A 27,389-nucleotide genomic window follows, 5' to 3' on the forward strand; every position below is an offset into this window, starting at 1 on the left:
TTTGCCCGGTGCGCCGGGACAGCAGTGAAAACTGTGTTACCTGGCACACGCGGGATGAGCTACCATAAATCAAGTGCACCTATAGTCCACACAGTATTACGTCGATATTTTTTTAATGGTAATTTAAGTCAACATGATTAGGCAACTTCTCAGTTCAAGTCAAATTCAGACAGTTTAGTCTATAAAGACTAGAGTTGGCAAAAAAATTAAACAGGCTTTTGAAATGTAGGATATTTCATACAGAGCAGTTCAAAGAGTCAAAGGAATCCAATACTTTGGCATGACATGATTTTATGCTAATTACCTGCAACGCGGGTAGTAGCAGCCAATCAGAGAGCAGCATGCAAATGTTAAAGACAGGTGCGAGAGGGATATAAGGAAACCAAAATATTTTTAGAGATGAAGCCTACCTGTCACTGACATGCGGGTTAACCTAAAGACAAGGACTTAACAGATACAAAAAAAGTTTCTCATTAATCTTATCAGACCTTTATGGTATTTGAACAACACTTTGAGATATTGTTTTCAGAGTGAAGCTTGTATCTGGAGAGTTTATCATTTTAATATGCGGCAATATTGAATTATTGGAATCATTTCTAGAATAAATTGTTCTTCGGTTGCCTACATTCTTCTGTGATAGTGAGATAGAGAACTACAATCCTGTCTATCTATACTATAGACGTTTGTAGAGATACATATAGTATGGATGTAGATCTAGTCCATTTGGAGTCCAGTCTATGGGTTGGTAAGAAACGTTACCGGGCAGCCCTTACCGACTGGCACCTCAACTGGACTGAGCTCGATAAGAAGAACCGTGATAAGACCGGTGAGTCCCTTTTATAATTTTATCCATCACTTTCGTCGTGCATGGCATCTGTTGACCCCCTCTCTTTCTAATTGTAGACATTTCATTATATACATTACTTTTAAATACACTTTCATGTAGGCTCATATAGGATTTAGATAGGATTTTATCTTAGGTTGCCTAGTAATAACTGCATAACAATCTCATTCACTCTTAGAATAAAGTAAATAAAAAGAAGACTTGACTAGCCTCATATGGTAGTCATTCAATCACACTGGCATCACACAGCATGCATGTTGTTTTAAGTAGAGTGAATGTGTGCTATGTACCACTAATAGAATGTCACCAAACCTGTCTTGCAGACAGCATGTAAGTGGAAACTGATGTAAATAGGCTACATGCTAGTGGTAAAATGTGAAGACTTATTTCAACAATTATTAAATGACATTTTATCCATTCTGTAAAGTTAGTAGGCTAGTAAGTAGTGTGTGTTTCAGAGAAATTGGTATAAAAATACAAATTATTATAGGTACACTGAAGAATGTCCCTTTTCCTCTAAAGGTGAATAACAAGTTATACAGCACTAACATGAAACACTAGAAAACACACACACACACACACACACACACACACACACACACACACACACACACACACACACACACACACACACACACACACACACACACACACACACACACACACACACACACACACACACACACACCCTATCCGATGTGCCCTTTAATTAATGAGCTCAATATAAGCAAACTATTTACCAGTTTGTGTGTGTGTGTCTGTGTAGCCTCGTTAACACCTTGCTATAACATGTGAGTTTGGTGAGCTGATCAATTTGGCCCAATCACTATCTGACCAAGGCTTGTCACATCTACACATTGTATTATTAATGTGTCTCTTACGTGTCCACTGTGTCCTCATTGTGACCATATTAGATGGTTCCTCCCTGTATGCAATGTGTTGATTGATATCCAGACACGATGTGTGCCTGACTACCTCTGGAGGTGGTAAAGAAGATCTGATCACAATCAGATCACAATGTGTCTTTTAATCATCTACATCTGTTTAAAAATGTGAGCACAATCAGAATGTGGACACGATCAGGACAAAGGACGCATGTTATCACCAGGTATAAACAGGGCTTATGTAATACAAGTTTCAATGTCATACTGTGCCTGTGGGATCCTAGTTTCAGTACCAGTGTCGGAGGTTGTTGCTGTGGAGGAGGGGCATGTGGAGGTTCTACCCCAGAGGTCAGTTTCTGAAGACACAGACAGAGACTTCACAGGTGAGTTATGTTACTGCCCTAAGGTCAGGCACACAGTCTCTGGTAACAGACACAGCGAGGGATTTAGTTCTGGGAGCCGAGATTAGACACAACACCAAATCAAACAAAAGCCATTTCCTGGTGTCTCCTCCCCCCCCCCCCCCCCCCCCTCGCTCCCTCCCTCCCTCCCTGTGTCCTGTTCTGCAGTGTTCTATGTGAAGCGTAGCAGCAGCGGTAGTTCCTATGGGTTGCTATGGCGCCTGGGCAGGACCCAGTTCAGCTGTCCCAGCAGAGACGTCAGAGACCAGTGGATGACCCAGCTGAGGATTGCCCTCAAAACACACAGTAAGGATAACTTCACTTGTCCTGAGATAAGATGTCAATTATATTTAAATGTATTTATTCCCTTAGGGTCAAAAGGCAATGCAAGAACACATCCTCCAGTATTGTTTTTAGATTTATTTATTTTTAATCACAAAAGTAGTGCAATTCCAACCCCCCCCCCATCTGTTGTTTTCCATGGATCCACTCTGTCTCCACTCTTCTTTTGATATGCTCTTTTGATCAGTCTATCCTCCTCTCCTCTCTCAGGCCCCTCTCGTCCTCACAGGTTGTTGGTGTTCATCAACCCGTTCGGAGGAAAGAAACAAGGGAGGCAGATCTATCACTCTCTAGTGGCCCCACTGTTTGAGCTGGCAGGGGTCAGCTCTCATGTTGTAGGTGAGACCCGTGTGAAACAATAGTGATGCAGAAAATCCTGTGACGTATTGACAAACCTATAGAACTGGTAGTTAAGTTTGTTTCGGGGCTTGTCAGTAGCAGGCTAATTAACATTGTGTGGTGATATTGGCGTGACACGTGATTATGCTCATAATTACATGGTCTATTGCTATATAATAACATGGTATGTTGCTGTATTATAACATGGTCTATTGCTGTATTATAACATGGTCTGTTGCTGTATTATAACATGGTCTGTTGCTGTATTATAACATGGTCTGTTGCTGTATTATAACATGGTCTGTTGCTGTATTATAACATGGTCTGTTGCTGTATTATGACATGGTCTGTTGCTGTATTATGACATGGTCTGTTGCTGTATTATGACATGGTCTGTTGCTGTATTATGACATAGTCTGTTGCTGTATTATGACATAGTCTGTTGCTGTATTATGACATGGTCTGTTGCTGTATTATGACATGGTCTATTGCTGTATTATAACATGGTATGTTGCTGTATTATAACATGGTCTGTTGCTATATTATAACAAGGTCTATTACTGTATTATAACATGGTCTGTTGCTGTATTATAACATGGTCTGTTGCTGTACTATGACATGGTCTGTTGCTGTATTATGACATGGTCTGTTGCTGTATTATGACATGGTCTATTGCTGTATTATGACATGGTCTATTGCTGTAATTCTAACAGTAAAACAAATTCTGTTTTGTTTTTGTCATTCAGTGACAGAGCTGTATTATGACATGGTCTGTTGCTGTATTATGACATGGTCTATTGCTGTATTATGACATGGTCTATTGCTGTAATTCTAATAGTAAAACAAATTCTGCTTTGTTTTTGTCATTCAGTGACAGAGCGGGCCAACCAGGCGAGAGACCACATACTGAAGAAAGACCTGACTGGTTTCGATGGGTATGTCAGACATTTCAATGTTGTCATGTTAACAGCAACACTATGGCAGCCAATTACGAAATGCTACCCTATTCACCCCTTTTGAGGGCTCTGGTCAAAAGTAGTAAGGCCCATAGGACTCTGTTCAAAAGAAGTGCACTATATAGGGAGTATTGAGTAGTGCACTACATTTCAGGTTTAGCCTGGGATTGGGTTTCACGACATCACTGTTTGTTTATGTTTGTCCCTACCTCAGTGTGGTATGTGTGGGCGGGGATGGAATGTTCAGTGAGCTGCTGCACGGTGTGATTGGCCGAACACAGCAGGAGGCGGGGCTATCGGAGCATGACCCCTCCCTACAGTCATGTGACCTTCACATTGGCATCATTCCTGCAGGTGAGACATATCATTGATAAAGAATTAAATGCATTTGGTTGATCTCAGAAGTCCTTCCGCAAAGAAAGTGAACGTTCCCTGATGTTCTCTTCGTGGCCCTTCTGAAATTTTGAGGAGGGAGGACACAAGGATTCGAGAAAAGACTTAAAGATTCACCCTGACTATATAGTTGCATCTGATATGAAACTGATATGAGTCTGTGTGTTCTCTCCTCAGGCTCCACAGACTGCGTGTGTTTTGCCACTGTGGGAGTCAACGACCCAGTGACCTCTGCTCTGCACATTATCATTGGTGAGATATGATCATAAATTAAAAACACATTTAATAACAAATAATACATTTTAGATTACATTGTACTTGATTTTGTTATCTGGTGTAGCTTAAACTTAAATATTTAGCCAATATCTTTAGCCACTGAGGAAGCAGGTAGCCTAGCGGTTAAGCATTGAGCCAGTAACCGGAAGGTTGCCGGTTCGAATCCCTGAGCAGACTAGTTGAAAAATCTATCGATGTGCCCTTAATCAAGGCACTTAACCTTAATTGCTCCTGTTACTCGCTCTGCATAAGAGCGTCTGCTAAATTGTAAAAAGCATCACTTTACAGGAGCCACAAGCAGCAACTTTAGTCATAAGCAGCATCATTATTTCACAAGGGCAGAATTGTGAAGTTAATGTCAATATTAAAAATCATGATCTAAACCTTCCTTGTCCTCCACATTCTGACAACCCATTGCAGGAGACTCTCAGCCTCTGGACGTGTGTTCTGTCCACCACCACTCGTCTCTGGTGCGTTACTCTGTGTCTCTGGTAGGATACGGGTTCTATGGAGACGTGCTGGCTGAAAGTGAGAGACATCGCTGGATGGGGCCTCTCAGATATGACTATTCAGGTATGGAACGAAAAATTCAAGCAATAATAGACGAGAAGGTGTGCATTATTGTGATTATTGGCATAATGTGATGCAGTCACTATGTATGAGGCGATGCTGAGTACCATCAGCTTCACATGGTCTAATATTGCAGACATACAGTACCAGTCAAAAGTTTGGACACACATAATCATTCAAGGGTTTAAATAAATAAAAATATGACTATATTTACTATATTGTAGAATAATAGTGAAGACATCAAAACTATGAAATAACACATATGGAATCATGTAGTAACCAAAAATGTGTTAAACAAATAAAAATATATTTGAGATTTGAGATTCTTCAAAGTAGCCACCCTTTGCCTTGATCACAATTTTGCACACTCTTGGCATTCTCTCAACCAGCTTCACCTGGCATGCTTTTCCAACAGTCTTGAAGGAGTTACCATATATGCTCAGCACTTGTTGGCTGCTTTTCCTTCACTCTGCTGTCCAACTCATCCAAAACCATCTTAAATCGGGTTTAGGTCTGGTGATTGTGGAGGCCAGGTCATCTGATGCAGCACTTCATCACTCTCCTTCTTGGTCAAATAGCCCTTACCTCCAGGCTGTGTGTGTTGGGTCATTGTCCTGTTGAAAAAGAAATGACAGTCCCACTAAGCGCAAACCAGATGGGACGGCGTATAGCTGCGGTAGCCCATGCTGTGGTAGCCATGCTGGTTACATGTGCCTTCAATTCTAAATAAATCACTGACAGTGTCACCAGCAAAGCACCCCCACACCATCACACCTCCTCCATGCTTCACGGTGGGAACCACACATGCGAAGATCATTCATTCACCTACTCTGCATCTCACAAAGACACGGCGGTTGGAACCAAAAATCTCAAATTTGGATTAATCAAATCAAAGTTTATTTGTCACGTGCAATGAAATGCTTACTTACAGGCTCTAACCAATAGTGCAAAAAGGTATTAGGTGAACAATAGGTAAGTAAAGAAATAAAAACAGTAAAAAGACAGTGAAAAATAGTAGCGAGGCTATAAAAGTAGCGAGGCTACATACAGACACCAGTTAGTCAGGCTGATTGAGGTAGTATGTACATGTAGATATGGTTAAAGTGACTATGCATATATGATGAACAGTAGCAGTAGCGTAAAGAGGGGTTGGTGGGTGGTGGGTGGCAGGACACAATGCAGATAGCCTGGTTAGCCAATGTGTGGGAGCACTGGTTGGTCGGGCCAATTGAGGTAGTATGTACATATGTACATGAATGTATAGTTAAAGTGACTATGCATATATGATGCATAAACAGAGGGTAGCAGCAGCGTAAAAGAGGGGCTGGGGGGGGGGGGGGCACACAATGCAAATAGTCCGGGTAGCCATTTGATTACCTGTTCAGGAGTCTTATGGCTTGGGGGTAAAAACGGTTGAGAAGCCTTTTGGTCCTAGACTTGGCACTCCGGTACCGCTTGCCATGTGGTAGTAGAGAGAACAGTCTATGACTGGGGTGGCTGGGGTCTTTGACAATTTTTAGGGCCTTCCTCTGACACCGCCTGGTGTAGAGGTCCTGGATGGCAGGCAGCTTAGCCCCAGTGATGTACTGGGCCGTACGCACTACCCTCTGTAGTGCCTTGCGGTCGGAGGCCGAGCAATTGCCGTACCAGGCAGTGATGCAACCAGTCAGGATGCTCTCGATGTTGCAGCTGTATAACCTTTTGAGGATCTCAAGACCCATGCCAAATCTTTTTAGTTTCTTGGGGGGTAAGAGGCTTTGTCGTGCCCTCTACACGACTGTATTAGTGTGTTTGGACCATTCTAGTTTGTTGGTGATGTGGACACCAAGGAACATGAAGCTCTCAACCTGCTCCACTACAGCCCCGTTGATGAGAATGGGGGCGTGCTCGGTTCTCCTTTTCCTGTAGTCCACAATCATCTTCTTAGTCTTGGTTACGTTGAGGGATAGGTTGTTATTCTGGCACAACCCGGCCAGGTCTCTGACCTCCTCCCTGTCTCGTCCCTGTCTCGTCGTTGTCGGTGATCAGGGTTACCACTGTTGTGTCGTCTGCAAACTTAATGATGGTGTTGGAGTTGTGCCTGGCCATGCAGTCGTGGGTGAACAGGGAGTACAGGAGGGGACTGAGCACGCACCCCTGGGGGGCTCCAGTGTTGAGGATCAGCGTGGCAGATGTGTTGCTACCTACCCTCACCGCCTGGGAGCGGCCTGTCAGGAAGTCCAGGATCCAGTTGTAGAGGGAGCTGTTTAGTCCTAGGATCCTTAGCTTAGTGATGAGCTTTGAGGGTACTATGGTGTTGAACGCTGAGCTGTTGTCAATGAATAGCATTCTCACATAAGTGTTCCTTTTGTCCAGGTGGGAAAGGGCAGTGTGGAGTGCAATAAAGATTGCATCATCTGTGGATCTGTTTGGGCGGTTTGCAAATTGGAGTGGGTCTAGGGTTTCTGGGATAATGGTGTTGATGTGAGCCATTACCAGCCTTTCAAAGCACTTCATGGCTACGGACGTGAGTGCTACAGGTCTGTAGTCATTTAGGCAGGTGGCCTTTGTGTTCTTGGGCACAGGGACTATGGTGGTCTGCTTGAAACATGTTGGTATTACAGACTCAATCAGGGACATGTTGAAAATGTCAGTGAAGACACTTGCCAGTTGGTCAGCACATGCCCGGAGCACACTTCCTGGTAATCTGTCTGGCCCCGCAGCCTTGTGTATGTGGACCTGTTTAAAGGTCTTACTCACATTGGCTACAGAGAGCGTGATCACACAGTCGTCCAGAACAGCTGATGCTCTCATGCATGCCTCAGTGTTGCTTGCCTTGAAGCGAGCATAGAAGTGATTTAGCTCGTCTGGTAGGCTTGTGTCACTGGGCAGCTCGCGGCTGTGCTTCCCTTTGTAGTCTGTAATGGTTTGCAGGCCCTGCCACATAAGACGAGCGTCGGAGCCGGTGTAGTATGATTCAATCTTAGCCCTGTATTGACGCTTTGCCTGTTTGATGGTTAGTCGCAGGGCATATCAAATTAAATGTATTTATATAGCCCTTCGTACATCAGCTGATATCTCAAAGTGCTGTACAGAAACCCAGCCTAAAACCCCAAACAGCAAGCAATGCAGGTGTAGAAGCACGGTGGCTAGGAAAAACTCCCTAGAAAGGCCAAAACCTAGGAAGAAACCTAGAGAGGAACCAGGCTATGAGGGGTGGCCAGTCCTCTTCTGGCTGTGCCGGGTGGAGATTATAACAGAACATGGCCAAGATGTTCAAATGTTCATAAATGACCAGCATGATCAAATAATAATAATCACAGTAGTTATCGAGGGTGCAGCAAGTCAGCACCTCAGGAGTAAATGTCAGTTGGATTTTCATAGCCGATCATTAAGAGTATCTCTACCACTCCTGTGGTCTCTAGGGAGTTGAAAACAGCAGGTCTGGGACAGGTAGCACGTCCGGTGAACAGGTCAGGGTTCCATAGCCGCAGGCAAAACAGTTGAAACTGGAGCAGCAGCACGGCCAGGTGGACTGGGGACAGCAAGGAGTCATCATGCCAGGTAGTCCTGACGCATGGTCCTAGGGCTCAGGTCCTCCGAGAGAGAGAAAGAGAGAGAGAATTAGAGAGAGCATATTTAAATTCACACAGGACACCGGATAAGACAGGAGAAGTACTCCAGATATAACAAACTGACCCTAGCCCCCCGACACATAAACTACTGCAGCATAAATACTGGAGGCTGAGACAGGAGGGGTCAGGAGACACTGTGGCCCCATCCGATGATACCCCCGGACAGGGCCAAACAGGAAGGATATAACCCCACCCACTTTGCCAAAGCACAGCCCCCACACCACTAGAGGGATATCTTCAACCACCAACTTACCATCCTCAGACAAGGCCGGGTATAGCCCACAAAGATCTCCGCCACGGCACAACCCAAGGGGGGGCGCCAACCCAGACAGGAAGATCACGTCAGTGACTCAACCCACTCAAGTGACGGCATGAAAGAGCACCAGTAAGCCAGTGACTCAGCCCCTGTAATAGGGTTAGAGGCAGAGAATCCCAGTGGAGAGAGGGGAACCGGCCAGGCAGAGACAGCAAGGGCGGTTCGTTGCTCCAGAGCCTTTCCGTTCACCTTCACACTCCTGGGCCAGACTACACTCAATCATGTGACCTACTGAAGAGATGAGTCTTCAGTAAAGACTTAAAGGTTGAGACCGAGTCTGCATCTCTCACATGGGTAGGCAGACCATTCCATAAAAATTGAGATCTATAGGAGAAAGCCCTGCCTCCAGCTGTTTGCTTAGAAATTCTAGGGACAATTAGGAGGCCTGCGTCTTGTGACCGTAGCGTACGTGTAGGTATGTACGGCAGGACCAACTCGGAAAGATAGGTAGGAGCAAGCCCATGTAACGCTTTGTAGGTTAACAATAAAACCTTGAAATCAGCCCTTGCCTTAACAGGAAGCCAGTGTAAGGAGGCTAGCACTTGAGTAATATGATCAATTTTTTGGGTTCTAGTCAGGATTCTAGCAGCCGTATTTAGCACTAACTGAAGTTTATTTAGTGCTTTATCCGGGTAGCCGGAAAGTAGAGCATTGCAGTAGTCTAACCTAGAAGTAACAAAATCATGGATACATTTTTCTGCATCAGTTTTGGATGGAAAATTTCTGATTTTTGCAATGTTACATAGATGGAAAAAAGCTGTCCTTGAAACAGTCTTGATATGTTCGTCAAAAGAGAAATCAGGGTCCAGAGTAACGCCGAGGTCCTTCACAGTTTCGTTTGAGACGACTTTACAACCATCAAGATTAATTGTCAGATTCAACAGAAGATCTCTTTGTTTCTTGGGACCTAGAACAAGCATCTCTTGTAGCAGGATTTCTTGTAAGCTTCCGGGTTAGAGTCCCGCACCTTGAAAGCGGCAGCTCTACCCTTTAGCTCAGTGCGAATGTTGCCTGTAATCCATGGCTTCCGGTTGGGGTATGTACATACAGTCACCGTGGGGACGACGTCCTTGAAGAACTTATTGATAAAGCCAGTGATTGATGTGGTGAATTCCTCAATGTTATCAGAAGAATCCCAGAACATGTCCCAGTCTGTGATAGCAAAACAGTCCTGTAGTTTAGCATCTGCTTCATCTGACCACTTTTTTATAGACCGAGTCACTGGTGCTTCCTGCTTTAATTTCCGCTTGTAAGCAGGATTTAGGAGGACCAAGTTGTGGTCGGATTTACCAAATGGAGGGCGAGGGAGAGCTCTGTACGCGTCTCTGTGTGCGGAGTACAGGTGCTCTAGAATTTTTCCCCCTCAGGTTGCACATTTAACATGTTGATAGAAATTTGGTAGAACTGATTTAAGTTTCCCTGCATTAAAGACTCCGGCCACTAGGAGCGCCGCCTCTGGGTGATTGGTTTCCTGTTTGCTTATTTCCTTATACAGCTGACTGAGTGCGGTCTTAGTGCCAGCATCTGTCTGTGGTGGTAAATAAACAGCCACGAAAAGTATAGCTGAAAACTCTCTAGGCAAGTAGTGTGGCCTGCAATTTATCACAATATACTCTACTTCAGGCGAGCAAAATCTAGAGACTTCCTTAGATTTCGTGCACCAGCTGTTGTTTACAAATATGCACAGACCGCCGTTTACAAATATGCACAGACTGTCTCCAGCTTCAGCGATTTTTGCAATTCGTTCCAGTCACTGGCAGCAGAGAACTGGAAGGAAAGGCGGCCAAAGGAGGTGTTGGCTTTGGGGATGACCAGTGAGATATACCTGCTGGAGCGCATGCTACGGGTGGGTGTTGTTATCGTGATCGGTGAGCTGAGATAAGGCGGAGCTTTACCTAGCATAGACTTGTAGATGACCTGGAGCCAGTGGGTCTGGCGACTAATATGTAGCGAGGGCCAGCCGACTAGAGCATACAGGTCGCAGCATAAGGCGCTTTGGTAACAAAACGGATGGCACTGTGATAGACTGCATCCAATTCGCTGAATAGAGTATTGGAAGCTATTTTGTAGATGACATCGCCGAAGTCGAGGATCGGTAGGATAGTCAGTTTTACTAGGGTACGTTGGGCGGCGTGAGTGAAGGAGGCTTTGTTGCGAAATAGAAAGCCGATTCTAGATTTGATTTTAGATTGGAGATGTTTGATATGAGTCTGGAAGGAGAGTTTACAGTCTCGCCAGACACCTAGGTATTTGTAGTTGTCCACGTATTCTAGGTCAGAACCGTCCAGAGTAGTGATGCTAGTCGGGCGGGCGGGTGTGGACAGCGAACGATTGAAAAGCATGCATTTGGTTTTGCTAGCGTTTAAGAACAGTTGGAGGCCACGGAAGGAGTGTTGTATGGCATTGAAGCTCGTTTGGATGTTAGTTAACACAGTGTCCAAAGAAGGGCCAGATGTATACAGAATGGTGTCGTCTGCATAGAGGTGGATCAGGGAATCACCCGCAGCAAGAGCGACATCGTTGATATATACAGAGAAAAGAGTCAGCCCGAGAATTGAACCCTGTGGTACCCCCATAGAGACTGCCAGAGGTCTGGACAACAGGCTCTCCGATTTTACACACTGAACTCTATCTGCGAAGTAGTTGGTGAACCAGGCGAGGCAGTCATTTGAGAAATCAAGGCTATTGAGTCTGCCAATAAGAATACGGTGATTGACAGAGTCGAAAGCCTTGGCCAGGTCGATGAAGACGGCTGCACAGTATTGTCTTTTATCGATGGCGGTTATGATATTGTTTAGTACCTTGAGCGTGGCTGAGGTGCACCCGTGACCAGCTCGGAAACCGGATTGCACAGCGGAGAAGGTACGGTGGGATTCGAAATGGTCAGTGATCTGTTTATTAACTTGGCTTTCAAAGACTTTAGAAAGGCAGGGCAGGATGGATATAGGTCTGTAACAGTTTGGGTCTAGAGTGTCACCCCCTTTGAAGAGGGGGATGACCGCTGCAGCTTTCCAACCTTAGGGATCTCAGACGAAATGAAAGAGAGGTTGAACAGACTGGTAATAGGGGTTGCAACAATGGCGGCGGATAATTTTAGAAAGAGAGGGTCCAGATTTGTCTAGCCCAGCTGATTTGTAGGGGTCCAGGTTTTGCAGCTCTTTCAGAACATCTGCGATCTGGATTTGGGTGAAGGAGAAGCTGGGAAGGCTCGGGCAAGTAGCTGTTGGCCGGGGTAGCCAGGAGGAAAGCATAGCCAGCAGTAGAGAAATGCCTATTGAAATGTTCAATTATCATGGATTTATCGGTGGTGACCGTGTCGCCTAGCCTCAGTGCAGTGGGCAGCTGGGAGGAGGTGCTCTTGTTCTCCATGGACTTTACAGTGTCCCAAAACTTTTTGGAGTTAGAGCTACAGGATGCAAATTTCTGTTTGAAAAAGCTAGCCTTTGCTTTCCTGACTGACTGTGTGTTGAAGAACACAGAACACAGTCCAGCTTGTTGAAGAAAAATCTTTGTCTAATCCAAGGTGAGTGATCGCTGTCCTGATATCCAGAAGCTCTTTTTTGCCGTAAGATATGGTTGCAGAAACATTATGTACAAAATAAGTTACAAATAACATGAAAAAAACCACATAATAGCACAATTGGTTGGGCGCCCGTAAAACTGCTGCCATTTCTTCCGGTGCCATTTTTATATATCAGACCAAAGGACAGATTTCCACCGGTCTAATGTCCATTGCTCGTGTTTCTTGGCCCAAGCAAGTCTCGTCTTCTTATTGGTGTCCTTTAGTAGTGGTTTCTTTGCAGCAAATCAGCCACAATGGTTTTTGCAACTGCACTTGAAGAAACTTCAAACTTCTTGAAATGTTCCGGATTAAGATATGAAGGTCAGTCAAAGTAATGATGGACTGTCGTTTCTCTTTGCTTATTCGAGCTGTTCTTGCCATAATATGGACTTGGTCTTTTACCAAATAGGGCTATCTTCTGTATACCACCCCTACCTTGGCACAACACAACTGATTGGCTCAAACGCATTAAGAAGGAAAGAAATTCCACAAATTAACTTTTAACAAGGCACACCTGTCAATTGAAATTAATTGCAGGTGACTACATCATGAAGCTGGTTTAATTTATTATTATTTAAACATTTTAACTAGGCAGGTCAGTTAAGAACAAATTCTTATTTACAATGACAGCCTACCCCGGCCAAACCTGGGCCAATTGTGCGCCTCCCTATGGGACTCCCAATCACACCGAGATGTGATATAGCCTGGTTGAGAGAATACCAAGAGTATACAAAGCTGAGCATCTCAAATATAAAATATATTTTTATTTGTTAAACACTTTTTTGGTTACTACATGATTCCATATGTGTTATTTCATAGTTTTGATGTCTTCACTAGTAAAAAATAAAGAAAAACCCTGGAATGAGTAGGTGTCCAAACTTTTGACTAGTACTGTATGTCATAGACGGGGCCTCTCAGATTATGACTACTCAGGTATACTGTATATGAAATGCCTCATGTCCTAAAGCAGAGGCTATTACATTATTACAATATTTCTTAAACACTGTCTGCTAGACCAAGGTGAAGGTCAGAGGATAACGCTAGAATTAGAAAAGAGACAGCTAATTTAATTTAGAAATGAGAATACATGTTACGTCCGTCGTCGGATTGAGACCAAAGCGCAGCGTGGAAAGTGTTCATCGTACTTTATTAGAATGAACACCAAAACAACAAAGGAAAAAACAAACGTAAAGTTCTGCAGGGCTATACAGCAACTGTGCAAAAACAACATCCCACAAACTAGGGTGGAAAAACAGGCTGCCTAAGTATGATTCCCAATCAGAGATAATGATAGACAGCTGCCTCTGATTGGGAACCATACCCGGCCAACAAAGAAATAGAAAACTAGAATGCCCACCCAAATCACACCCTGACCTAACCAAATAGAGAAATAAAAAGGCTCTCTAAGGTCAGGGCGTGACAATACAACTAATTTAATAGGATGGCCACAATGTATGATATCTATATATCTATATTTACAGTGCATTCAGAAAGTTCAGACCCCTTCCCTTTTAAACATTTTGTTACATTACAGCCTTATTCTGAAATGGATTAAATTATATATTTTTCCTCATCAATCTACACACAATACTCCTAATGACAAAGTGAAAACCGGTTTTTAGAAATATAGAAAAATCAGAAATACCTTATTTACATAAGTATTTTGACCCTTTGCTATGAGACTTGAAATTGAGCTCAGGTGCATCCTGTTTCCATTGAGATGTTTCTACAACTTGATTGGAGTCCACCTGTGGTAAATTCAATTGATTGAACATGATTTGGAAAGGCACACACCAGTGCATGTCAGAGCAAAAACCAAGCCATGAGGTTGAAGGAATTGTCCACAGAGCTCCAAGACAGGATTGTCTTGGAGATGGGAGAACTTTCCAGAAGGACAACCATCTCTGCAGTACTCCATCAATCAGGCCTTTTTGGTAGAGTGGCCAAACGGAAGCCACTCATCAATAAAAGGCACATGACAGCCCGCTTGGAGTTTGCCAAAAGGCACCTAAAGGACTCGCAGACCATGAGAAACAAGATTCTCTGTTGTGATGAAACCAAGATATAACTCTTTAGCCTGAATGCCAAGCATCACTTCTGGAGGAAACCTGGTACCATCCCAACGGTGAAGGATGGTGGTGGCAGCATCAAGCTGTGGGGATGTTTTTCAGCGGCAGGGACTGGGAGACTAGTCAGGATCAAGGGAAATATGAACTGAACAAAGTACGGAGAGATCCTTGATGAAAACCTGCTCCAAAGCGCTCAGGACCTCAGACTGGGGAGAAGGTTCACCTTCCAACAGGACGACAATCCTAAGCACACAGCCAAGACAACACATGAATGGCTTCCTGACAAGTCTCTGAATGTCCTTGAGTCGGCCAGCCAGAGCCCGGACTTGAACTCGATCGAACATCTCTGGAGAGACCTGAAAATAGCTGTGCAGCGACGCTCCCCATCCAACATGACAGAGCTTGAGTGGATCTGCAGAGAAGAATGGGAGAAACTCCCCAAATACAGGTGTGCCAAGATTGCAGCGTCATACCCAAGAAGACTTGTAATCATTGCCAAAGGTCCTTCAACAAAGTACTGAGTAAAGGGTCTGAATACTTTTGTAAATGTGATATTGAAGTTTTTTTTGCTTTGTCATTATGAGGGATTATGTGTAGATCGATGAGGGGAAAAAACAATTTAATCCATTTTAGAATAAGGCTTGTAACGTAAGTCAGCGGTTCTGAATGCACTGTATATGTACAGTACCAATCAAAAGTTTGGACAAACCTACTCATTCCATTTTTTTATTTTTTTTTATTATTTTCTACATTGTAGAATAATAGTGAAGACATCAAAGCTATGAAATAACACATATGGAATCATGTAGTAGCTTCATGAGGTAGTCACCTGGAATTTCAATTAACAGGTGTGCCTAGTTAAAAGTGAATTTGTGGAATTAATTTTCTTCTTAATGCGTTTGAGCCAATCAGTTGTGTTGTGACATGGTAGGGGTGGTATACAGAAGATAGCCCTATTTGGTAAAAGACCAAATCCAAATTATGGCAAGAACAGTTCAAAAAGCAAAGAGAAACAAGTCCATCATTACTTCAAGACATGGAGGTCAGTCAATCCTGAACATTTCAAGAACTTTGAAAGTTTCTTCAAGTGCAGTCGCAAAAACCATCTAGCTCTATGATGAAACTGTCTCTCATGAGGACCGCCATAGGAAAGGAAGACCCAGAGTTACCTCTGCTGCAGAGGATAAGTTCATTAGTTACCAGCCCAAATTGCAGCCCAAATAAATGCTTCAGAGTTCAAGTAACAGACACATCTCAACATCAACTGTTCAGAGGAGACTGTGTGAATCAGTCCTTCATGGTCGTATTGATACAAAGAAACCACTACTAAAGGACACCAATAAGGAGGCTTGTTTGGGCCAAGAAACACGAGCAATGTACATTAGACCGGTCCAAATTTGAGATTTTTGGTTCCAATCGCCTTGTCTTTGTGAGACGCAGAGTAGGTGAACGGATGATCTCCGCCAGTGTGGTTCCCACCGTGAAGCATGGAGGAGGTGGTGTGAAGTTGCTTTGCTGGTGACACTGTTGGTGATTTATTTAGAATTCAAGGCTCAATTAACCAGCATGGCTACCACAGCATTCTGCAGCAATACACAATCCTATCTGGTTTACACTTAGTGGGACTATCAGTTGTTTTTCAACAGCACAATGACCCAACACACCTCCAGGCTGTGTAAGCTCTATTTGACCAATAAGGAGAGTCATGGAGTGCTGCATCAGATGACCTGACCTCAACCCAATTGAGATGGTTTGGGATGAGTTGGACCGTAGATTGAAGGAAAAGCAGCCAACAAGTGGTCAGCGTATGTGGGAACTCCTTCAAGACTGTTGGAAAAACATTCCAGGTGAAGCTGGTTGAGAGAATGCCAAGAGTGTGCAAAGCTGTCATCAAGGCATAGGTTGGCTACTTTGAAGAATCTAAAATCTAAAATATATTTTGATTTGTTTAACACTTTTTTGGTTACTACATGATGCCATGTGTTATTTCATAGTTTTGATGTCTTCACTATTATTCTACTATGTATAAAATCCTCGTCTTTACTTGTTACAGAGAGGAACTAATACATACGTACTAGCACATGCTCCTCTAAAATTAGTAAAAATAAAGAAAACCCTTGAATGAGTAGGTGTGTCCAAACTTTTGACTGGTACTGTATATAGCTACATATATATCTACAGATCTGTGAAAAGGTATTTGCCCCCTCTCAGTCATCCAGGTCCTGACTGAGGCTGAAAAGCATCCCCATCACACTACCACCACCACCATGCTTGACCGTTGGTATAAGGGTCTTACTGTGGAATGCAGTGTTTGGTTTTCGCCAGGCATAATCGGATCCATGTAGTCCAAAAAGTTATACTTTTGACTCATCTGTCCATAGAACATTCTTCCAGGAGTCTTGATGATCATCCAGGTGATTTTTGGCAAACTTGAGTCAACTTGCTGGACGAAATGGGTCCCATTATGTCTGGCGAAAACCAAACACTACATTCCACAGTAAGAACCCCATACCAATGGTCAGCATGGTAGTATGATGGTGTGGGGAGGCTTTGCTGCCTCAGGACCTGGATGACTTGCCTTAATAGAAAGGGGGGGGGGGGGGGGACCGTTGTGTGTCACTCACTACATATCACAAGCTCTAAGAAGTAAATCATGTCTATAATGACAACATGCATCATGACAGAACATTCAAATATAGTGTTGCATACCAGTTAGAGTGAGAGGTAGTGAGGATAGAGCTTCTCTGTGTTTACAGTATGAGTCAGAGCCATACAGATGTAGAATCTTAATTTGTACACCCTGTTGCAGGAGAACTTTAAACTTGTAGCTTCTGAAGTTTGTTATTTCCACTTTGACATTTCATGATTTTATTTTCCCTTCTGAAAAATGTATCAACCCCTACAAAAATGTCAATTAATTATAATCCACATAATAATTCACATTTCCTGTTGCTGCAGGATTATTTTCCTGGTGAAGCAAATTGGCTCGAAGTACATACATCTGTAGGATGGTTGCTAACCCTCTCCCGCCCTCTCTTCCCCCAGGTGCTATGGTGTACCTGAGTAACAGGAGCTATGCAGGCCTAGTTCAGTACCTACCAGCAGACCCCCAGCTCTCCAACCCCAGGGACAACACACGCTGCCTCTCTGGGTAGCAACTAACTATATTTCTCAGAGATTAAAAACACTCACTCACTGCCTGGTACACTGATCCAAAACAAGGCTCATCCAGGGAAGAAAAGAAGGATGGTCCTCCTCTTTCCTTGTTACAGAGAGGAACTAATACATACGTACTAGCACATGCTCCTCTAAATGTTGTGATTGACAGTGTGTTCTTAACCACATAATGATAAGCTTAGCATTAACAACTCACTGAAGCTAACAGAGGGACTTCTGATACCATTACCTGTCTCAAATGTAAGGTCCTGATAGGAACAGTTGCCCTAGATATCATCACCTCAACCGTTCCATTGGGAGAAAGTGTTCTGGCTACTTTAGGTCATCAGAAGGCTATAGCGACATGACCTCAATTTCCCCTGGGGAAGAACCTCAGCCTCAGTCAATTCCTCCTGCAACAGAGAGCCAGGTGTCGTGTGTACTCCTGTACCTTAAGGAGAGCGGATTCCATGCCAACCTAGGGCAACCTGATCTGGACGAAAGGAGAGACAGCACCTCCTGGTCTGTGAAAGCAGACTGTAAGCCTACCTGGGTGAAAGACTGTACCCAATCTATTTTGTCTGAAATGACTAAGAACTGCCCCGCGGTCTGTAAGGGAGGGTAAGGAACTGGGAGATGCTACATATAAAAGGACGCTGGTATCTTTGAAAGACTGTACCTGTCTTTAGTCTGTGATTGATAGCCAGCCCAAGGGTCTGTGAGGGAGGGTAACATGACGATACACATATGAATGGAATGCATGGCTATCAGGAACAGGTGCTGTTGTTACACCACTGGAATGTATCTGTATGTGTCACGTGTAAAAAAAGAGCAATCGTTTGTAATGTGTGTGTGTGCGGTGTTCCAGGTGCAGTGTGTGTTCTAAGAGCACAGAGAGACTGTTCCCCCACTCTCCAGATGCTAGTTCCAACTACATCTCCCACTACAGTCAGTTCAGCAGCGACTCAGAGGGTAAGTCTATAAAAACACGCAGTCTATGCAAAAGTCTACACAGACTCTACAGTCTACACACATCCTATGTAACGCAATTCCATGAACCACGCTTGGGTGATGAGTAACTTTGCCTGAGACTGGAAGACTTATGTTAGCTCCTAGAGTTAATGCCTGGGCTTTAGCTCAGTGGGCTAACTATTGTGGCATGCAGGACAGCAGGGCTCAAACCCTGGTCGGTCACAGAACTTCCTCTGCTCTCTCTGCCTCGTGCTGCAGGTGATTGGGTGAGTGTAGACGGCCGGTTCAAGGCTGTGTCCCTCACCTGTATGTCCAGCTCCTGTCCTCGCAGTCCCCTGGGGCTGTCCCCCTCAGCACACCTGGCCGATGGGACAGGTGACCTCATCATTGTACGGGACACACACCCCCTAGGGTTCCTCACCTTCCTACACAGACACACCAGCACACAGGACCAGGTAACTCTAACCCTAACCCAGTGCCAGGTAACTAACCCAGTGCCAGGTAACTCTAACCCTAACCCAGTGCCAGGTAACTCTAACCCGGTGCCAGGTAACTAACCCAGTGCCAGGTAACTCTGACCCAGTGCCAGGTAACTCTGACCCTAACCCAGTGCCAGGTAACTCTGACCCAGTGCCAGGTAACTAACCCAGTGCCAGGTAACTAACCCGGTGCCAGGTAACTCTAACCCGGTGCCAGGTAACTAACCCGGTGCCAGGTAACTCTAACTGGTGCCAGGTAACTAACCCAGTGCCAGGTAACTCTAACCCAGTGCCAGGTAACTCTAACCTGGTGCCAGGTAACTCTAACCTGGTGCCAGGTAACTAAACCAGTGCCAGGTAACTAACCCGGTGCCAGGTAACTAACCCAGTGCCAGGTAACTCTAACCCAGTGCCAGGTAACTAACCCAGTGCCAGGTAACTAACCCAGTGCCAGGTAACTCTAACCCAGTGCCAGGTAACTAACCCGGTGCCAGTTAACTAACCCGGTGCCAGGTAACTCTAACCCGGTGCCAGGTAACTCTAACCCGGTGCCAGGTAACTCTAACCCGGTGCCAGGTAACTCTAACCTGGTGCCAGGTAACTCTAACCCGGTGCCAGGTAACTCTAACCCAGTGCCAGGTAACTCTAACCCGGTTCCAGGTAACTAACCCAGTGCCAGGTAACTCTAACCCGGTGCCAGGTAACTAACCCAGTGCCAGGTAACTAACCCGGTGCCAGGTAACTAACCCGGTGTGAGGTAACTAACCCCTTGCCAGTTAACTAACCCGGTGCCAGGTAAACTAACCCAGTGCCAGGTAACTCTAACCTGGTGCCAGATCATTTTAATTCTAACCAACCTGAACCTAGGACTATGTAGGTACAACCTCCACAAGTACTGTAGCCTGGATAATAGGCCAAATTCTGAAGCCATATTGCTTGTTAGATCGCTATCATATCATGTGGACTGGCATGCCACGTTCCAAGTATAACAGTATGGAAATATCTGTGGTCCGAGAAAGACAGGAACAATTGCTGATGGAGTAACATCTAGCTGCAGCACTAAAAGGCCTAAAATAAACATATTGTGATGAAAGGAAAAAGTTGCTACTGTATTTGATTGATAGTTTTTTGATGGTCACTTAATGCATCTTCCCTTCTAAGTTTGACCTGCCCTTCGTGGATGTCCACCGTGTGAAGGCAGTACGTTTCTCTCTCCCACCCGGAGAAAAGGGGGCTGAGGATGAAGAGAGGGAGACAGTAAATGGTGGAGGGATGGCGGAAGAGGGGGAGAGAACAAGCCAGAGCGGTTCCCAACATCACCTGGTAGAAAGAGGAGAGGAGCGAGGGATGGCGAATGACAGGAAGAAAGACTTGTGTGGCCTGTGCTGCAGTAAGCCTCCTTCAGTGTCTGTGTGGAACTGTGACGGAGAAATACTTCCTCACACTGAGATCCTCTGCAGGTAAGAGACATCTTATCACATGATGGAAATCAATACTTTCCTGACAGAGTTTCAGTGTACATTTAGTGCTCTGCTTCAGGCCCAACCTGAAGCCTCTAGTAATCTTTTCATACTACTGAGCTGAGCCAAGCTGTACTGCTCTAGCCTAGTTACGCATTCACCATCATTTGCTGAAATTGTACTGGAAAGGAGAAATAGACTTAAACTTAGCATGATAGTATGATGTGTCAATGCTGCATTTTCCTACTCTGTCCTCATCTGCCTTGTTGTCCTGTCCCTCACTCCATTCTTCCCTCCCTCCCTCCCTCCCTCCCTCCCTCCCTCCCTCCCTCCCAGGGTTCATGGTCAGCTGGTGCGTTTGTATGCCCGGGGCATGGAGGACGGATCAGCCACGCCCACCAGGAAGTGAACTGTGTTAGGGTCCGTTCACACTACTGACTGAGGGAGGCCGTGGTAGGGTCCGTTCACACTACTGACTGAGGGTGGCCGTGGTAGGGTCCGTTCACACTACTGACTGAGGGTGGCCGTGGTAGGGTCCGTTCACACTACTGACTGAGGGTGGCCGTGGTAGGGTCCGTTCACACTACTGACTGAGGGTGGCCGTGGTAGGGTCCGTTCACACTACTGACTGAGGGAGGCCGTGGTAGGGTCCGTTCACACTACTGACTGAGGGTGGCTGTGGTAGGGTCCGTTCACACTACTGACTGAGGGAGGCCGTGGTAGGGTCCGTTCACACTACTGACTGAGGGAGGCCGTGGGTTCTCACTACTGACTGAGGGTGGCCGTGGTAGGGTCCCGTTCACACTACTGACTGAGGGAGGCCGTGGTAGGGTCCGTTCACACTACTGACTGAGGGAGGCCGTGGTAGGGTCCGTTCACACTACTTCCAGAGAAAAATAATGCCAGAAAAGAAAACATGATTCTAATCAATAATTCTGCCAGCTAGGACCAATGAAATGGCTCTCTCTCTGGTGTAGTTTTTTTATAGAGTGAACGGAGCCTTACTGTGATACTGAGATGTATCACAACTGAAGAAGGCTGTATTACTGTACGAACCTCATGTCGGCTCAATGACAACGTATCAGTTAGTGGGATGTCTGTGGAAATACTTATTTTTCTGACCTGTGACTATCAACAGAATAACCAACAGAGCCTTACATTTTACATACCTGATTTAATGGCTACTGTAACTAACAGTAGGGTCATCATACAAGTTAGTGGGACAATGGTCATGAATGATGTCTGACTTTGGAAGTAGGTGTGACTGAACGTAACAATACCCAAAAGAGCCTTCCATTTCACTTCATCTGCTTTCTCTCTTAACCAAATCATTCCTGAATATTTTGACAAGTCTTTAGATGCAGGTTTGAGGTAATTCAAGGAATGTACACTGAGTGTTCAAAACATTAAGAACACCTGCACTTTTCATGACAGGTGAATCCAGGTGAAAGATATGATCCCTTATTGATGTCACTTGTTAAATCCACTTAAAATCAGTGTAGGTGAAGGTTAGGTTAAAGAAGGACTTTTAAGCCTTGAGACAAATGAGACATGGATTGTGTGTGTGCCATTCAGAGGGTGAATGGGCAAGACAAAAGATGTAAGTGCCTTTGAACAGGGTATGGTAGTAGGTCCTAGTTTGTGTCAAGAACGGCAACGCTGCTGAGTTTTTCACGCAGTTTCCCGAGTGTATAAAGAATGGTCCACCACCCAAAGGACATCCAGCCAACTTCACACAACTGTGGGAAGCATTGGAGTCAACATGGGCCAGCATCCCTGTGGAACACTTTAGCCACCTTGAAGAGTCCATGCCCTGACCAATTGAGGCTGTTCTGAGGGAAAAGGGGGGGGGGGGGGGGGTGCGCAACTCAATATTAGGAAGGTGTTCTTAATGTTTTGTTTTACACCCAATATATCATATTTTCTACAAACAATGATACAGCTTGATATGACTTGATGCCACTAGCTTATGGTATTTTCACCTATAAATGTGTATGTTTATTTCAGCTACTGATTTGCATTTATGAAAATGTTGCACATAATAAACAGACACCTTATTATTATGCAGAATTTTGAGCTTACATATCATTTATTGTTTATGACAGAACTGACGTTTACTCCCAGAGAGCAAGAGACACACTTTTATCTCGTGAGTATAGAAGAGTAGGACAAACCTGTTGTTCTTGAACATTGAGACCATTCTCAAACTCTTCTCAAAACCCCAGTGACAGAGTTGATCCAAGCATACATTGCATACAGTGGAATTTTATGAATCAGCTATTGTCATTGGGCACATTTGTTTTGCGTCACCCGTTGTACATTTTAGACGATTCCATTTGTCCTAGTGACATTTTCACCCACCTGGGGAACCAGGCGATGTAAAACGAGTGCACCCAATGTATATAATGACACATTTTTGGTCTTTCATTCATTCTGCTTCCTCCCAGCAGTAACAGTCTGTGGGCTATGGAGTGACAGCAGGCTCAGAACTGGGCCATATACCTGGAGGGAAAGAAACAGGAAACATCAGTCAACAGCCAGTCTAGCGGAGCAACTTAAATTAGGCCCAGACCAGACCAGACCAGGCGATACACAGGAATGTGCTGATGTGGATGGAAATATAATTAGTCAGGTTGAGAAAGTTTATAATATTTTGGAGGTTTTTAGTTGATTATCCCAATAGGATAATTTATTTTGTAAGTCAGTGATTTTCACGAGCTTAGATTTAAGAAGATAGTAAAGAGCTTCTTACCTTACCTCCTCCCTTCAGGGTGCTCAATGCCTTCTAGATGACAGTCTCACAGGAATTTACATCGTCAATCAAACAATCAAAGAGTGAAGTCAATAAATGATCATGATTTATTTTGTCACAATCAATCTGGATAGTGATGCTGTAATCAAACCGTGCATTAATCAGGTTCAGGCGTGTTGTTCATAATACTGATTTGTCGCCTGGTGGTTCAGATCGGTTTGTGTTTTAACCAACTCCACTGTGTTCCTTCATTGTCATGCCAAACATGTGCCCAAATGACAAGTTGGCTACGGCACATACAGTACAGTATGATACCATGCCAACTCAAATAGGAGAGACGAGGGAATATCAGGATTGTGAGAAATGCAGAATATAACGTTTCTTTCATGCAGTATGAGTTAAATAAGCACCTCAAAAGAGTCGAGAGTAGCAAACACAAGGGAACTTTCACACAGTGTAATTGGTGTGTGTTTCTTGTGTCATGCAGTGTGGGGGTTGACCCACTTGTATGTTCCCTCGTAGCGGAATCCCACCCTCCTCACGAGCTCATCCGCTTCATTTGGTCCACGACTGAGGAACAGGGACAGATAGAGGGTGGAGGAACAACAGGGACAGATAGAGGGTGGAGGAGGAACAGGGACAGATAGAGGGTGGAGGAACAACAGGGACAGATAGAGGGTGGAGGAGGAACAGGTAGAGGGTGGAGGAGGAACAGGGACAGAGAGAGGGTGGAGGAGGAACAGGGACAGAGAGAGGGTGGAGGAGGAACAGGTAGAGGGTGGAGGAGGAACAGGGACAGAGAGAGGGTGGAGGAGGAACAGGTAGAGGGTGGAGGAGGAACAGGGACAGAGAGAGGGTGGAGGAGGAACAGAGACAGAGAGAGGGTGGAGGAGGAACAGGGACAGAGAGAGGGTGGAGGAGGAACAGGTAGAGGGTGGAGGAGGAACAGGGACAGAGAGAGGGTGGAGGAGGAACAGGGACAGAGAGAGGGTGGAGGAGGAACAGGTAGAGGGTGGAGGAGGAACAGGGACAGATAGAGGGTGGAGGAGGAACAGGGACAGAGAGAGGGTGGAGGAGGAACAGGGACAGATAGAGGGTGGAGGAGGAACAGTGACAGATAGAGGGTGGAGGAGGAACAGGGACAGGGAGAGGGTGGAGGAGGAACAGGGACAGAGTGGGTGGAGGAGGAACAGGGACAGATAGAGGGTGGAGGAGGAACAGATAGAGGGTGGAGGAGGAACAGATAGAGGGTGGAGCAGGACCAGGGACAGATAGAGGGTGGAGGAGGAACAGGGACAGAGAGAGGGTGGAGGAGGAACAAGGACAGAGAGAGGGTGGAGGAGGAACAGGGACAGAGGGTGGAGGAGGAACAGGGACAGATAGAGGGTGGAGGAGGAACAGGGACAGATAGAGGGTGGAGGAGGAACAGGGACAGATAGAGGGTGGAGGAGGAACAGGGACAGATAGAGGGTGGAGGAACAACAGGGACAGATAGAGGGTAGAGGAGGAACAGGTAGAGGGTGGAGGAACAACAGGGACAGATAGAGGGTGGAGGAGGAACAGGGACAGATAGAGGGTGGAGGAGGAACAGGGACAGATAGAGTGGTGGAGGAGGAACAGGGACAGGTAGAGGGTGGAGGAACAACAGGGACAGATAGAGGGTGGAGGAGGAACAGGGACAGATAGAGTGGTGGAGGAGGAACAGGGACAGGTAGAGGGTGGAGGAGGAACAGGGACAGATAGAGGGTGGAGGAGGAACAGGGACAGAGAGAGGGTGGAGGAGGGTTAGATGGACATGCGATGTGATGAAAGTAAGGTAGGATTAGTAGTATTACTTACCTTCCATAGGTGTAAGGGATAGGAGGTGTTTTCTCTCCCTCTATGTGATGGAGGAGGGGAGTGAAGATCCTCCAGGCTTCTCGCAGCTCATCACTGGGAGAGGAAAAGGACCAGGAAACAGGAGCAATGATATGATTTAAACCACAGCGTTGGTGAAGATTTGTTTCTGATTGGCTAGAAGGGCATTCTAGAATGGTCATTAAAATGTGTGCTTTAGTATTGTTTTCTTTGGCAACTGTGGTGTGAACGCCTCCGTTGTGTACATTTACCTTGGAAAAATGAACTGGGACTTTATCCCTTATATATTGTCACATAAATCAGGTCTAATAGAAATGTTCCTTCCATACATGAGAGATTATCAGTGTAGATTACATAGGGTTTCTCGGGTCAGAGATAGTGTGGTGACTGAGACAGGGTAAGAGACAGACATGTCAGTGGGCACATCGCCACCCCTCGGAGCCTGGTTCCTCTCTAGGTTTCTTCCTAGGTTCCTGCCTAGCCAACATGCTTCTACATCTGCACTGCTTGGGGTTTTAGGCTGGGTTCCTGCATAAGCACTTTGTGACAACTGCTGATATGAAAATTACATTTGAAATGTATAAATTTAAGCGGGTGAGATAGTGGCAGTCAGAGACAGACCTGCGGACAAAGTGCATCGGATTCCCACAGAACACATCCAGAATCAGACGTTCATATGCATCAGGGAGCTTCACGTCCTGTCGAGAGAACACGAGACGAGTTATCTATTCTACACACACACACACACACACACACACACACACACACACACACACACACGTTTTGAGCCTGTAATCAAACCCACAAATGCTGATGCTCCAGATATTCAACTAGTCTAAAGAAGGCCAGTTTTATTGCTTCTTTAATCAGAACAACAGTTTTCAGCTGTGCTAACATAATTGCAAAAGGGTTTTCTAATGATCAATTAGCCTTTTAAAATGATAAACTTTGATTAGCTAACACAACGTGACATTGGAACACAGGAGTGATGGTTGCTGATAATGGGTCTCTGTACGCCTATGTAGATAGTCCATTAAAAATCAGCCGTTTCCAGCTACAATAGTCATTTACAACATTAACAATGTCTAACTGTATTTCTGATCAATTTGATGTTATTTTAATGGACAAAAAAAAGTGCTTTTCTTTCAAAAACAAGGACATTTCTAAGTGACCCCAAACTTTTGAACGGTAGTGTACACACATACATACATACATACATACATACATACATACATACATACATACATATATATATATATATATATATATATGTATCTTACCTTGTATCTGCTCCTGTAGGTAAGGTCCAGTTCAGTCTCCTCAGGGCTGAAGTAGGCTCCAGGCTTCTTGGTCATCATCTTGAGGTAGATGGCCTCATCAGGCTGTACCCTCACCACCAGCTCATTCCTCTGGCACTGCTCATTAAAGATGTCCCCTGGAACATCCGTGAACTGGAGACGCACTTCCGCCTTACGCTCGTTGAGTGCCTTACCACAACGCAGGACGAACGGAACACCTAGGGGGTGAGGGATGGGCGGGTGGATGAGGGGAGAGAGGGATGGGTGGGTGGATGAGGGGAGAGAGGGATGGGTGGGTGGATGAGGGGAGAGAGGGATGGGCGGGTGGATGAGGGGAGAGAGGGATGGGTGGGTGGATGAGGGGAGAGAGGGATGGGCGGGTGGATGAGGGGAGAGAGGGATGGGTGGGTGGATGAGGGGAGAGAGGGATGGGTGGGTGGATGAGGGGAGAGAGGGATGGGCGGGTGGATGAGGGGAGAGAGGGATGGGTGGGTGGATGAGGGGAGAGAGGGATGGGCGGGTGGATGAGGGGAGAGAGGGATGGGCGGGTGGATGAGGGGAGAGAGGGATGGGCGGGTGGATGAGGGGAGAGAGGGATGGGTGGGTGGATGAGGGGAGAGAGGGATGGGCGGGTGGATGAGGGGAGAGAGGGATGGGCGGGTGGATGGATGGATGAGGGGAGAGAGGGATGGGTGGGTGGATGAGGGGAGAGAGGGATGGGCGGGTGGATGAGGGGAGAGAGGGATGGGCGGGTGGATGAGGGGAGAGAGGGATGGGCGGGTGGGAGAGAGGGATGGGCGGGTGGATGAGGGGAGAGAGGGATGGGCGGGTGGATGAGGGGAGAGAGGG

At 45.5% G+C, this 27,389-nt stretch overlaps 2 protein-coding genes across 3 annotated transcripts in view; one reads left to right on the forward strand and one right to left on the reverse strand.

Moving 5' to 3' along the window:
* LOC139558023 (ceramide kinase-like) lies at positions 1–22,703 on the forward strand. Its single transcript, XM_071373433.1, has 13 exons — positions 1–826; positions 2,013–2,111; positions 2,298–2,435; positions 2,682–2,810; positions 3,682–3,745; positions 3,981–4,120; positions 4,337–4,411; positions 4,856–5,008; positions 17,612–17,717; positions 18,591–18,694; positions 18,953–19,149; positions 20,335–20,633; positions 20,970–22,703. Exons 1-13 carry the CDS (start codon positions 703–705, stop codon positions 21,040–21,042), a joined length of 1,701 nt encoding a protein of 566 aa, XP_071229534.1. The 5' UTR covers positions 1–702; the 3' UTR covers positions 21,043–22,703.
* Positions 22,704–27,389, reverse strand: part of LOC139558024 (glucose-6-phosphate 1-dehydrogenase-like) — an 18,043-nt gene continuing 13,357 nt past the window's right edge. Inside the window, exons 10-14 of one of the 2 annotated variants that reach the window (XR_011671526.1) lie at positions 26,523–26,758; positions 25,864–25,940; positions 25,225–25,317; positions 23,386–23,955; positions 22,704–23,135 (exon numbers count right to left, since the gene is read on the reverse strand). Coding sequence is in view for 1 of the 2 variants with exons in the window: in XM_071373435.1 (XP_071229536.1) it covers positions 23,117–23,135; positions 23,890–23,955; positions 25,225–25,317; positions 25,864–25,940; positions 26,523–26,758 (491 nt within the window). In the remaining variant the exon portion in view is untranslated. The remainder of the gene's footprint in view (positions 23,136–23,385; positions 23,956–25,224; positions 25,318–25,863; positions 25,941–26,522; positions 26,759–27,389) is intronic. The other variant, XM_071373435.1, reaches the window with a different exon arrangement.

The sequence above is a fragment of the Salvelinus alpinus genome, chromosome 28 (genome assembly GCF_045679555.1).
Source record: "Salvelinus alpinus chromosome 28, SLU_Salpinus.1, whole genome shotgun sequence".
Classification (NCBI taxonomy): Eukaryota; Metazoa; Chordata; class Actinopteri; order Salmoniformes; family Salmonidae; genus Salvelinus; species Salvelinus alpinus.